The sequence below is a fragment of the Ptychodera flava genome, chromosome 6 (assembly GCF_041260155.1).
Source record: "Ptychodera flava strain L36383 chromosome 6, AS_Pfla_20210202, whole genome shotgun sequence".
Lineage (NCBI taxonomy): Eukaryota > Metazoa > Hemichordata > Enteropneusta > Ptychoderidae > Ptychodera > Ptychodera flava.
In genome coordinates, this window is record NC_091933.1 from 11,249,060 (window position 1) to 11,264,357 (window position 15,298).

General features: G+C 36.2%; 1 protein-coding gene across 2 annotated transcripts in view; it reads right to left on the minus strand.

Annotated features, from left to right (window-relative positions):
• Positions 1 to 12,925: 12,925 nt before the first annotated feature.
• Positions 12,926 to 15,298, minus strand: part of LOC139134817 (inter alpha-trypsin inhibitor, heavy chain 4-like) — a 59,236-nt gene continuing 56,863 nt past the window's right edge. Inside the window, exons 20-21 of one of the 2 annotated variants that reach the window (XM_070701877.1) lie at positions 14,313 to 14,510; positions 12,926 to 13,720 (exon numbers count right to left, since the gene is read on the minus strand). In XM_070701877.1, coding sequence (XP_070557978.1) covers positions 13,590 to 13,720; positions 14,313 to 14,510 — 329 coding nt within the window. In that variant the 3' untranslated portion in view covers positions 12,926 to 13,589. The remainder of the gene's footprint in view (positions 13,721 to 14,312; positions 14,511 to 15,298) is intronic. The other variant, XM_070701878.1, reaches the window with a different exon arrangement.

Below are 15,298 nucleotides of genomic sequence, written 5' to 3' on the forward strand. Positions count from 1 at the left end.
CAGCCCGTCGCCAGCCGAGCTGCGCAGTAGCATCAGTATGCGCAGTGTTTCGAGACCATTATCATAATTACTTCTGCATTCATTATGGACTCAATATTTAAACCTCGCAATAACTAGGTCGTCACGGAAGGAGTCCACATATTGTAGGCTCAAAATTTGACGGTTTCGTTTTTGCTTCAGAAATACTCACGTTTGACACCCCGTGTTTAAGCTTATAGGCAATATTTAATCTGCGCTGTTTTATAGCATGTGTGTGCGACTCGGCTCGTTCAAGCATCAAACATGCTCCCTTTCATTCTATGTCCTCAATCGTCATGAATCTAGAGTTCGTATTTACGCATTAAATAACCCAATATCCCTCTCACAATTTATACAGCACGATCGCAGCCGTCAAACAGAAGCGTAGTCGTCGACCGACCTTCGGATCGAATGACGACTGAGCATACGAGGGTGATCGGTGTGCCATGCCGACGACATATCGACAAAGAGCAGCTTTACATCACCTACGACGCCGAGTAACCCGGATACCTATAGTACGTTGCCAGGGTTTACTCTGTATTTTGTTTGAAGAATCAATTCGCCAAGGGGAGGACTTTCCTAATCAAATTTAGATTGATTGTTGCGATTCCTTAGGTAAGACAAAACGATTTGCAAAACGTTTTTGCCATCCCAATGGATTTCAGATGATATTTTGCTGCGTGCGGGGAGAGAGAGAGAGAGAGAGAGAGAGAGAGAGAGAGAGAGAGAGAGAGAGAGAGAGAGAGAGAGAGAGAGAGAGAGAGAGAGAGAAGAGAGAGAGAGAGAGAGAGAGAGAGAGAGAGAGAGAGAGATAATGACATTTTATGCTTTAAATTTTAACTTTCAATATCTTACTTTTTAATGTTTAATGTTTGACACTTGGTGATGAGTAATGATTTCAAGTAATAAAACCTGGGCGATGTTACGTGACAAAGTGTTCTATTGCTCATTCACAATTATTACCATTGACAAGCCAATATTATAGGAGCTCAATGTGCTCGTTCGCGAGTAAATTAATGAATTGTAATGGTTAGAGTGGTGTCTTGATACGACTCGTTTATCTATTGTTAATCATTGCTGTTATTGTAAGCTGTCCAGATAGTTATGTAGGAAGTGATACAATACGAACACGAATACATCGAGTGAGATCATAGAATCATTCTCTCCATAAATGTACTCAATTAAGTGAAATTTGACGACACAATATGCAGACTGATTGGTGTAGTTTGTTCGATAGAAAAATACCGAACCTAAACTTGTCATGTGACAAGGCATGTGGTCTCCAGCAGACAACACATGCCGATCTCAAAAATTAAGCATAACTGTGAGTTCTCATGACCACATCAATGAAGCTGATGTTCCTTTTGTTCAAGTAACATCCCTGTAACATTTAGTAAAATTTTCAATAGAAGAGAGGCAATGGCTTACTTTTCGCCAAACTTGTAAACGCATACGCACGTGCCACAGAAAGTGAGGCTACCCACAATTCTCCATGATCTGTACACACGGAGATCACTCACTGAACTGAAGCAAAATTCTTCTATACACAGAACAACTTGGTCCATATTTCAAAATTCTGGCAACATAGTTCTGATAATCATGATTTCTCACTGTGAATAATGAGAAGATCAACCCCTTTTCCGTGGAGGAGATAGCAATTTTGTAATTTTGTCGACATAGATTTTTGATAGCCATACACAATATTTTCAAGGAAACTAAGGGAATAAGTTGCATCTGTATTGGCAAAAGAAAGGGTATTGATTTTTTTAATGTTCGTAACAAAAGAAATCTGCATGTCTGACAGGCGGTATGATGAGACCATCTTAGTTGCTGATAACGTTATCTTTACAAGTGTGCAATTTTTAGCACCTCCAAAACATCAACTTCTCATTCAATTTACTCTTGAATTTTAAATATAATCAATAATTTTGGAACATAGTTTTAGCAAAAAATCCTGAACTTAAATCGTAAGTTAAATTTTTTTAAGAAACTGATAAAATTCTAAAAGCATTAAGCCAAAGTGTTATTTGCCATCTTGTGTCTTCCCTGTATCTATCCATCAAGCTAACAAATAAGCTTGCCGTATGTCTATCTATCTATCTATCTATCTATCTATCTATCTATCTGTCTGTCTGTCTGTCTGTCTGTTATCTATCTATCTATCTATCTATCTATCTATCTATCTATCTATCTATCTATCTATCTATCTATCATACGAATTAATCAACTCATGAAACGACTGTATGATTGGATAGAAGGGTGATTGAATGGGTCAATTGTTGGTTGAATGGATAAATGAATAAATGATCGAACGATTGATACATGCTTGCATGCATGTTTGCATAACTGCCTGAATGGATAGATGGATAACATGCTGGGTGGATGGTTTGATGGATGAATGAATGATCAGAAGACTTTGATGGTGCAGTGGGCGACGGAAGGAAGGTTTAATGGATGCATCGAAGACTGGAATGACATACAGAGAATGGCGAATATTTCATTGCTAATACACGAACGGACGGCTGAAAATATGCCGTAGGCCTATAGATTAATATAGAAATAACGGGCGACACGCTGACCATTAACGTTTATTTGTGGGCAAGGGCGAGAGGAGAGCCAAAAATTAACGGGCGAGGCTTGCCGAGCCCGTTAATTTGGCTTTCCTCGAGCCCGCGCCCACAAATAAACGTTAATGGTCAGAGCTGAGTCTGTTATTTCCATTATATTATCAGCGAACCCAAGAAAACCGTCAAAATTTCCGAAAATTTCAGGAGCGAACGACAACTGGGCCCCAGAAACTGAGCAATACGCGACGCACTGTCACGCGCGCTGTTAAAAATTGGCAAATCCGGAGATGTTTTCAGAAAAAAGTATCTCAACTTGACCTACAAGTGCTCCATTTTATTTTGTGATTGATTATGATTTACGTTTGAGCTGTAAAGTTACGATACTTTGAGTTGTTAATCTTATTATTCATATTCACGGGCATGTAAACAAACCATTACTGTGTATTTGTGGTCAGTCACGTGGTTCAGCTCGCCCAATCAAAATGCGACGGGCAGGGCATGGTAATATAATTGTTCATTGACAGATGGACAGGCAGATAAATGACGAGCATATATTACGTTATAAAGAAAATAGTTTTCCATCACTTACTTGAAATTATAGGGTAAAACTGTCTACCTGAATGGGATTTGATAAAAAAAAACTGATACATGATTTGCACTCTAGACTGGTACACCAGTCGCTTGGCTTTTTTCTTTGTAGCTTCCTGGCCAAGCGTGGGTAATCGCGTTTATCCCTGGATCTCCGTGACAGTCAGCCAGAGTGTCTTGCTTCCATTTCGCGATCACCTCACCGTCAATGCGACAGTCTGTATTCTGGTAATTCTTCTTTAAACGTCATTAAAAACTTGTCGATTACATTCCGCTACCCTTCGCTACCTCATATTCTAAGCGCTACCGTTCTGCAGTCAAATTTTAAATTGTACGCAACCTTCCGCGAGTTACCATTTTGCTGTCGAGTTTTTGAAACAATTTTTCGGATACCTTCATCTACCTTTTGCTGTCTTGTTTTCCATGTGCAACCATTTTGCTGTCATTTTGAGCAATATGCCTTGTGGTACGTGAAAGTTCTTTCTTGTCGCAAGTATACCCGATGAAATTCGATGCGTTTCTGACATAAACCATGGATGTAGAAGAGCGAGATAAACCGTTTGGCTGTCGGGAAGGTCATATCGTCTGAAGATCGACATGTCATCTTTTAGGAGCGACGGTCGGTAAAGGATGGATGTCCTCGAAACGCAACTTATTTTTAAGTTCAAAACTATTCATTTTATAATGTTTATGGATAGCTGAAGAATTCCTGAACAACAGGGTGGTTTATAGTAGGATTGTGTGCAATCCGCATTACCGAATTAACGGCTTATGACTTCCCAGAGAGTAAATAACTACCGATCAAGTAGTAAAAAAGATCACAATGTTTATGAATATGACATCACCCGTGATATTTGTAGAGCAATCACCGATTGACGGTCAGTTCACACCTCAAGTAAGGTATCTTTTCATATGGAAATGATTTCGAACATACGGCGTTTGTGCCGGGGAATCTTGGCATGTTGGGGGTTCAGGGAAAAAACGTTTTTAATGTTTCGTCCTTTTCAAGTTCCTCCCAATATTTGCAAGACTTCTTTCAAGTCCTTTGTTTTAGTTTATGGCCTATATGTTGTTGTGAAGATTAGATTATTTGTTGTTCTTTATTTTTCTTGTACTTTTTGTTGAGTTCAATTTCTGTGTTTGATTTCTGTTGTAATTCTAGTTATTTCTTTTTTCCGTGTATTGTTATTATTATTATTATTAGACTTTATTTAAACTCGATAGACTGTTGAGCCGAAGGCTCTTCTCACACAGTGTCGAGATGCAAGAAATATACAATATGTACATTAAAAAAAATATAAAAAACAGAACAGAGAAAAGCAAAACATTAAGACATCAAGAAACAGACGACAAAATATAAAAAAAACGCCAAAAATGGCTCAAAATTACATTTTGCCCAAAAGATGAGACTTACATTTCGTTTTAAAAGAGTGAAGAGTAGAGCAAAATTTGACATCTGCTGGTAAATTCTGGCTGTATTCTCTGTAAATTAATTTGCTTCTAAAGAAATCAGCTATCTCCTTGAAATCGTTTGGGTCATTGGACGTACAGAAGTATCTGAGAATTTCACCTTCAATTAGTCCTTTAAAATTTGATTTGGATAACATGATTCTCTGTCTAGGTATTGGAATGTTCCAATTAGTTTTGTGTGGGTTTTAATATCCAAAATATTTTCTTGGTTGTGCCTTGGGACCTTCAAAATTTTGACTTTTAGAAATGTTATTTTTTTCTAGTGATTTCTTAACTGTAAATTTAAATGTGGGTGCATTTTGTTTGTTCTATAGCTAAACTCTGCCAGTTGGTTTTGTGTTCCAGTAAAAATTATGAAAATGTCATTTCTGAATCTTTTCCAAAAGTGAATCAAATTTTGGTATTCAGAGATGATTTCCACTTCCAGTTTATGAAATGCAATCATGGAAATCCCCAGCAATGCATTTCAACCCATTAAACAGCCACATATTTGGCGGTAGAGTTCATTGTTGAATAGCCCAAAGACTTGAAAGAAAGTCTTGCAAAATACTGGCAGGAACTTGAAAAGGACGAAACATTAAAAATCCTTTTCCCAAACCACCCAATAATAACCCCACAAAAAGAAACAAGAACATAAAAGACACACTTGTCAAAACAAAGTTCACAAAAAGAGACAAAACGTTAACAATAATCTCAACACAAGATAAAAATATAGAAATATTGATGTTATTTGAAGCCAATAACACGTGAAAACATCAACAAGTATAACAAAAACAACAAAATATCTGACCCAACAACTTAGGAAAGACAGAACTTTGCGACTGAGGAGAAACCACACACTTGGGTTTCCAAACAGATTTCAGGATCACAGCATTCAATAGACACCACATGATAGATCCGACTATGTCTCACCATAGCTTTCCCTTAACAACCAACACACGACTGAAATTTCATCAAACACTAATAATACAGCCTTATAATGCAAACAAAGTGTTAAAACAGGAAAGTTATTTGAAGGGACATAAACCCTCCCCTTATATGCATCACTGTTGACAGAGATCTGTACTGGGGCTAACACTACTGCAGCATCATCATAAATAGTCAGATTTGCAACCACTTTCCCCCCTTATATAATTCAAAAACACATTTTCTTTTGTTTTTAAAAGGATTTATTATGGTCTATGAAGTTTACTTCAGATGTCAGGTGAATTTAAATGTAAATGCAGTAAAAACTGGTTAACCACTTGTTAGGTGTAGTGTCCGTGACATGAAGCCAGTTGCAAATGGAAAGTGGTTTAATGTGAAAGTAAATTAGTTTGTTCAGTGTTATGCCTTAATTTCACTATAAATAACATTTCTATCTTAAAGTTATATTGGGAAATAACTGATAACACTATTTCTGTTCCTTTTTAAACCCCTATACCGTTATTTCATAGGACAGTTTTTTAACATTACAATCTTAAAAGGTAGAAAAAACATCTTTCACTGGTTTAATATATTTCATTTGATGTCTTACTCAAAAACTAAGTTACTCTCTTATAAAAATGTAACTTCAGCTGGTAAACAATAGAATTACCAGCTTAAATCACTGTAACAAGTAATGTATGGATTTGGTGTCACGGACACTACGGCTGTCACGGACACTACATTTGGCCCCTTTTTGATATACTGAAACAATACAAGTGGTAAATGGATTATATTTTTATAACAGATAAGGAAGGCAAACAGGGCCACTTTGGCTTATGACATCAGATCTCTACTATCTGAATATGGCTGAAAGTTATGAGGGTGTCACGGACACTACAAAATTTTGGGACAAAAAATGTGGGCAACTATCATGATTTGTCATTCATAATCAATACGTTGACCCTATAAACATTTAGTACAACTAATCACAGTAGGTCTTCCAATCAAATAGATGTTTTAGGAAACATTCTAGGGTAATGTTTTCCAGTGATAATAGAGAGATAAATCAATGCTGTTGTCAAATATATAAAAGCGTAACGACACAAAAATTTCACTTGTTAGCACGCCATTTCCATTCAAATCCATGTCTTCAGATGAAATAACTTGCAAAAGAAAGAAGGATGCTATATGATACTTTAAATATTCTGAACAATCGAAAAAAATAATCTAACAGTTTCAAAAACTGAGTTTACAAAATGTGCTTTTTCAGATGAAACAGCGTAACGCCCATTTTGACCCATTTTTAGGGTACTTTTTTCACTGCTCAGCTCAAAATCATCACAAAAACTCCATTTTTTCGATGGGGCCTGTTTGGTTTTACTGGTTGTTCATATTAAGAACAATGTTTCATTAGATTTTGCTCAACATTCTTTTATATTAGAGCGTAACATGTCGAAATCTGTCTAGAGCACCATGATTGTGACTGACCCGATAGGTTTTCAAGTTCACATTTACATAATGTACACAAGAGCAGACTATCCAATCACACTTACATCATTTTCCTTGATGATTTTAGTCAGGGTTAATCCAAAAGTGTTTATATTACTATATAAGCTAACAATCTAATGACCCGTTTCTCTTCTGAGTGTCCTACTTTGTAATACTCAGATGATTGCCCTTTAAAATCAATGCAATCAAGATTGCACCGTAAGATTGGAGACAATGTTTGTAAATTTCATCTCGTTTCGAAGTTCAATGTAATAGCCACAAACAAAATTTTGAAGCTCTTCCGAAAAACATTGTTAAGAAAGTCTGATTTTCAAAAAAAACAACAACAGAAATTCACCTTGCTAGCAAACATGAAAGGATTTCTTCCTTAAATTAACAAAAAGAAATGCATGTTGGAAACCTGCTTCAGTTATTTTTCACTGACGATCATGTAACTGAAAAGACTATAGGATTCCTATCCTGCATGCATCTGGCCAGTGCAGTATTATATGCTTTAATCTGAAAGCCACTTGTGAGAAGTAACTTAACCTTTAGTCTAGGTTGAGGTATTACCATTAACTGAATACACGTCAGATGGTTCTCATGCAAATGTAATCCGGTCATTTTAAAATCGATTTCCCTTTGTCATTACAGTGTCTCTGCAACGACCACACAAACCGCAGTTCAAACTTTGTTCATGGTCAATAGGCTCTATAACATTCCCGACCTCGGATTGTTGATGGTCAATATTAAACGTATATATCACATCAAACACCACTATTTTTTTCAAATGAATACGGCCGTATGTATTTGCATTGCTATACCTTAATCAAACCCCAGGGGAGCCATGTATGGTTACGCAAGATAACATTAATTAATTCTATCTCGCAATGTGTGAATGAACTTTTGTGCCTACAATCGGGTATTTCTTGGAGTTGTTTCTATTTTGCTGCGCCTAATACTGTTTTCTATAGGAGCCCCCGTTTATAAAACTGACAAAACAAGTTCAAAGTTTATCAGCAATGAAGGTGACACTCACTGGGACATTTAATATTACTGTAACACTAGTGCACCGTAAATAACCGACCCCGTCCTTCGAAACAACATAATAGTTCAGGAAGAGTTCTACCTTTTTATTTAATTGTTCTGACTGACAGTCTGCTTCCTGCCGTGAGCCTGAGTATGAAGCCCTTGTCGTCATACTGAGGGCGCTGTCCACCACAGAGGCATCGTCGAGAAATGGGCTCCGAAAATAGCTCGTTTTTTTAATGATTTGCGGGTAGACTGTGACACTTACGAGTATAGGTAAACTCTACTGGATGAATAATGATGATTAAAACAGACTTGTCACGTTTCCTTGGCAATGACCTCAAATGAAAGTACTTGAATATTATTGATAACTTGCCTGATTCTAAGCTTGGATCTTTCTCGAAGTGGCCTTCTGTCAATATGATAGGTAAGGATCTAAACTAAACAATTCCATCTAGATTTGAGTACAGGCACTATCAACACAACCTGCCATTACACAGGCAACACATTAATTTAAAAACGTGACCGTTGGCGTGAAAGACGAGCGGGTCTGAACATCTTACCGTCAGCAAGCGAACATTCAATAAAGATTACAATTCATAGTATATACGTGATTAGAAAAGGGTGTTTGAAAGTGCAGATATGATATTGGAATTTCGCCCCAAAGTATTAATTCACTTCTAATGGTAGTCTAGGGGTAAACTAATAAACATTTTCTTCCTACAAAACTTGCTTTACCTGTGCATTTATATGTATATGTTCTTGAATATTGCATTTAAGGCCATAATAAGTTTCTTGAAAAACAATAATAGTGGTCTCTGTACAAGTGCAAGCCAAACTATAAATAAAGGTAAACATTACAGCTATTGCTCCTTTTGATTCTAAATAGCCAATGGTACTTCAAGTAATAGATAGATAAAAATATTTATTGTGAAACGTGGTCTAGTTTTCATCGAATTACTCCAAACCTTGCATAAAAGTGATTATTAAACTGAGAGTGATCACCTTTTGCATCATTTTTCTAGAAATGGTAGTGCAGGAAATTAAGGAATATAGAAATTGTTAAGTACTATCTAAGATACATAAAGACCTGGTCCATAGGGAAGAACCATTTGATTTCTGGGGATAAAGGGAATAAAAAAAACGTTGGCAAGCAAAGAAGAGAAAAAATAAGTTGATCCTGTATTGAACTAAGGAAAACATAGTTGTTCCAACAGATAGAAATGAAAAAAAAATGTTGCCAATATACTGAAATTAGCAAACTAGGAAATCTGAAAGACTCTCCCATAATCTCTACAGGCCCGCTGCCTACGGCCCTAATATTTAATACTTTCAATATATTTGTCAGTAAGTCCCATGTGTTTGCCATCATTTATGATACAAAAGTCAGAGTTAAATTAATTATACGAAATGTTTTCATTGTAATGACAGATCCTAGAAAACACATTTCTTGGTTTGTTTCTTATGAGCTTTGACACCATCAGTATTTAAATATAGTGGAACTGGTTGACTTGTTCGGTAAATAGCTAAGTTTCAAAACATGACTGTATTCAATTCATTAGTGTTAATAGCAATAGATTATTCTCTTAATATATTTCCGTGTTTATATTCAGAAAACGAGTATTTTCTATAAATTAAACAAAACATATATAATGAAATACAAATACAAGTTTTGTTTTGGTATCTGAACATATTTGAACCTGTGACATGAAGGTAGAATTATGAATCTCATATTAAAACCAACTGGTTACCCAGAATTGTAGATTCTCTTCAGCAAGAAAGTGCGGTTTGATTTTGATGGAAACACAATTTCATTATAGTCGCGCCAGCGGTTTACTGCCTACGCATGCGCATATTTATAATATACTATGCGAGTAACCGGAAGTGTACTCTTCTTTCATGGGCGCCGCCATGTTTTTTTTTTGAGTACTCGTAAATAAACAAATACGAAACAAATTACCATTATATAACATGCCATTTATAAAATAAACCTCTTTTATTAGCCAGTAAATGTTATTATGCACCTTGTCGCCGATACAAATATCGTTTATGTAGATAAAGGGAGAAAACTGTCGTGCATATGAACGGGGGCATACGTAAAGAATGTTGGGATTTAATTTTAGAAAAGCGCCCCCTGTGTCAATAATTAGATTCAAAAATTGCCAGTTTTTAGACGGAACGCTGTAGTTTTAAGCACGTGGGACCGTGTTTTCAGCTTGCAAGTGGAAGGTGGGCAGTGCGGTTACCATTGCAATGATAATGATTGCATAATACGTCCCTTGTTTAACGCAATAGGCTGTTATCATTGTAAAAATTGCCAATTTTTGTCCAAAATTTTTACACGTTACAGAAAATCTATACCTGCTCTGCTGCAGGGTTTGACGTCGTGTACGTACGTGAACTGCTTTCATCAGAGGAAAACTGGGCATAGTTGTCATATGAACGTTTATGAAGTAACAATTAATTACATTTTATCATGAATCAATACAAATAACATTGCCAATCTTAACCCCTGGCGCGACACCAAGGGCTGAGCCCTATATAATATTAGCCAGATCTGTTTTGTGGTAAAAAGAACGCTTCATACTTATCACTCGAAATCGATCTTTAGGAGGCTGCAAAACGTCTTGCATTTACGGCAGTGGTACAGGTTATTTTTGTATAAACTATTTCTGAACACAAATATTTGATCTGTATATTTTTGAAACGTTTCAAAGCTACGAGCATGAAAAGTGGGGGGCGCTCTTCGAGGTAGTGGAATGTAGACACACATTTTCTACGCTCTGCATTTTTTCCCTCTGTTTTTCCCTTCCTGACCACGCATCCTCCCAAATGGCGTCACAAAAGATATCATCGTTCTTCGGCAGACTTGGGTCACGAGATAACTCTGCTTTGGAGTCGCCAGCCAAACGGAAGAGGGAAAAATCATCTGCTTCACACCACGACTTTGATGATGACATTCAACATGGCCATCAGACTCTCAGCGACATCGAGACAACAGAAACATCTGAACAATGTTCACACTCCTGCATTCATGGACAATGGATGCAGATTATCAACAAGAAACTGGACCAACTGCTGCTAGTGGAAAGCAAAGTTAGGAAGATTGAACTTCAATGTGTGAACGTAGCTAAAAGCCAACAATTTTATGAAGAAGAAGTTTCAGACCTGAAGAAAACTGTACAAAAACAAGAACAAGAAATAAAAGACCTCAAAGGTGGGCTAGAACAGCAAATGAGGAAAAACGCTGAATTGAAACATCGATCTATAGACCTGGAATCAAGAAGTAGGAGAGACAGTCTAGTATATTACAACATACAGGATGATCCACAAGAAACAGACAGCGAATCGGAACTTAAACTGCAAGATTTTAAGTTGTAGAAAGTAATCTGTGTAATTTTTGCCATGTATCAATTCAAACAAAAGACCATCTCTTTATTGATTGTAGATATTCAAAAGATTTCTGGGTTCGTGTAAAAAGTTATTTTTTCAGAAATGTAAATATCAATTTAACCAGACCTGTAATTTATACTCTACCCAGTCACGAAAGCAGCGAAAAAAGACAATAAACGCGTGAGGATGGTAGTTGATAGACTGTACATAGAGAACAGATTGTATACAGGCCAAGAAGCAAGGAGAAGTTACTAGACAACGATTGAAAGAAGAGACGAGTAGAGCCACAAATGAACGGTATACGTGACATTCTATGACAGTAAAATTTATTTCTTTAAATACGCTTGGAATCAGAGATTTTCTCAGACGGAAAAAAGTTTTAAATTGGTTAAAAGCAAACTTCACAGTTTTATTTTCTACGGGAATTTGCAAGCTAAGTTCTTTTTGTATACCTGTAAACAGAATGACAAAATACCAACTTTTGAGGCGTCTCTATCCACTGTGAAACACAAGTATGTCATTGAGAGTAAAGTAGTTGAAGGTGGAAGTAAGCAAAGAAAATTTGGAATTATTTGGAGTGAAATAGAAAATCTTGTAAAGCCTAATTAGGCTGCATTTTTCTGTGTTGCTTTTGTTTTGTATTACTTTTGTTTTTGTTTTGTTCTGTTTTTTTTGAGTAAAAATAAAATTTTGTTAAAAAAAACAAAAACAAATAACAAAAAACCCACAAAAACGACCGAGCATGACAAGTGAAAGCAAATCGCACAGCCGAGTGATTGACACATCATGAAGATTGACGTCATTGAAACAATTTCTGAGAAATATCTTGAACAGAAACATGTAACTTTTATATTCCTTTCTACTTTGCCATGTGATAACTCTTATCTCTCTTCCACACCGGCGGACACCAGCTGCTTTTTATTAGAATGACACCATTGTTCTCTCTATGTCACACAGGATTCGTTTAATAAGTAAATACATTATGTTTCAAAAATTCTGGCAGTCTTTTCCTCAAATTAGCAGAAGCAATTGTCGTCGGAGTTTGTCAAAACTAGAAAGTGAAGAATACCTCTAACGATAAGGAGCGGGGGGTGTGGCTGGAGGCAGCCAGACAGATAGATGGACAGACAAGTGAAATAAGGATAGATGTGTTAAAGACAGACAATGACAGACAGACAGACAGACACACAGACAGACAGGCAAAATAGACTGACATTCCGAGGTACATGAATATTCCACATTGATTAAGGGTCATTAGCATGGAATTTTACTACCGAAACAATGCTCATTAATGTAATCTGCATATTTGAATATCATTATACCTCGCATCTTGCACTAATAGGACTGACAGACAGGAGCAAAGAAGAAAAACCGACAGATGAACGGAAATTATGTCGGACTTAGGCACTAGGCTGACAGAGACACATGAATTTGTCTAATATTATTACACAAATCAGTCCATTTTTGTATAGTTTTTGTTTATTGCTTCATCAATAGTTCAACGTTTTATCAAAGTACAGTAGCTTTGCAAAAAGTGTCTTGAATAGGAATATGATTTGCTCGAATCTGTGTATATGACGATGCCTCCTTTTCTTCGAAATTATGTATGTTGCTACATATAAGGACGACTATTACAAAAGTTCGACCTCTTATAAAATGTGAAAGACGACTCAACGTATAATGTGTCGTGACTTTCAAAAAAAGAATCGGAAAAACACATTTTAGATAAGGTAAAGACAACTGATACACCTTCGTAATTGTGCAAACTGAGATGTTAACACTCATCAGTATTACAGTGAGCATTCTGAGGTTGCGAAACGAGGATTTTTTTCAAATTTCTGAATAATATTTATTAAGTGACATTCAACAAAACTGACTTGACAGCTTGCTCTTTTTGTCTAAAATGCATTTGAGTGCGTTTTGCGGTCGATTAAAACTATGAATAATGGAAAATGGACGAAACTTTTTAAATTTAGTAACGTTAATTGCACGCATACTCTTACATTTTTTAGATCCTAATTGATCGATGTGATTTTAGTAAAGACGAATTAATAGACAAATCTTATGTTTGCTCTACCATGGTCGTTCTGGCATAAAAACTGGTCCGAATTCAAACATGTGTTGTTCCAGTTACAGTGGCTCGAAAAGCGACTCATCGAAGTGGCCTTCTTGACTCGATAAGATGCGCAATTTGACACCATCTATTTCTTCGATGTCATAGGACTGCACGCCCTCTGGAGGAACTCGCAATACCAGTCGAGCTGTTTAATTTAAGAGGAACGAAAAGCAGAATTTCAGTATATTTGTATTCATCATGTCAATACGTCAATATATTATTTAACCTTCAAAACAACTGCCAAAATTAATCTGCACCGCTCTGTACTATTACCAATGTCGCGATGAATATGAAACGCTAGGATAGATTGCACTTTATATTGTACAAACTGTGTACCACTTCTTGCATGCGTTTGTTTTCTGCAAGTTTGTGATTCTCATGAAGTGCTATTCATGCACTCTCTCCAAAATCCATAGCTAAGAGGATTTGCAAAGCACTTTAATAATAGTTACAGTTTTAATGATGTTCTCAAGTTCGAACAATGCCATTACATGTTGGGTTTGAAATTTAAAAAAAAAACACAAAAAAAATCAAACAATGGAAAGTGTGAGCTGAGCTTCATACTTTGGAAATGCCTTCATAACTCAGACAAAATCGATTGTATGTTAAGCTGAATGACAACAAATATAATGGTGAATTTGAAATCATAATTAACCCAGTGAATTCTAATCAGTTCCGATTCAAAGTGTATACATTTCATAACTCCTTGGGTGCAGTAACACTTTCTGTTTGCTTACCGGTAAGTCCGATGATTTGTCGCCCAGATTTTTCAGATAAGGATATGTGAATAGTATCACACAGTTCAGATCCATGTGGAAAGTCGGTACGATTCATGGCAACGTCGTTTTGGATATTGTTAATGACAACCTCAGACTTCAAGCACTTTGGTGCTGAATTATTGCTCACACGTTCAAAGCTCCCTTTGACGTTCAGTCCTAGACGGTGATAAAAATGTTTTACGCAACCTCATCTACATATCTATAACCTCAAAATACTGAATCAACGCATACGTTCAATGTATTATTTAGCAATAATCCTTGGAAGAAACAACACCGAGAACTTCATTAAAGTTTTTGGAAGGGCAGAAGCGAATATTTTATTTTGCATTATCTATCCTCATTCTAAAAAGGCAGGAGTAGAAAGACTGACACTCAAAAGTTATTAAAAACATGATAAGCAACATTAAAATGCCTCTTATTCAAATTGTAAGAATTTTATTGCCAAACAAAACAGCCTTTTCGTTATATAGCTCTTAAAGAACACATGGAAAATTTCAGAAAGTTTGACCAGCCATAGTTAAATTTTTGGAAATCTTGAAATTTGGAGAAAAGAGAAGCTAGGAAATCAGATCTTTTGCATAAATTTGCATACATTAACACTTCTTTATCACACAACTTACGATTGCCTGACAAGCTAAAAAGTGAACCCAATCAATATTTTAATCTTGGGATAACAAATTAATTGAAATTGAATGAACATTTGCAAAAAAAAAGTAATTTTGAGCAATATACGCTGTGTTTCGTGCAGCGCCCCTTAATTCGGCTTAGGAGGCCCCTACTTCTCGTCTGAAATATTAGCAGCATTGGAACAAGAAGAGTTTCGAAACACGAAGATAATGCATACGCTAATGTCTTTTTTTTTTGAATGTTTGTTCGTGTACCACCTGTGTTTATGCCAGCGACGTTAATTTTGTGGCCTTAATTAACATACTGTAAAGGTTATA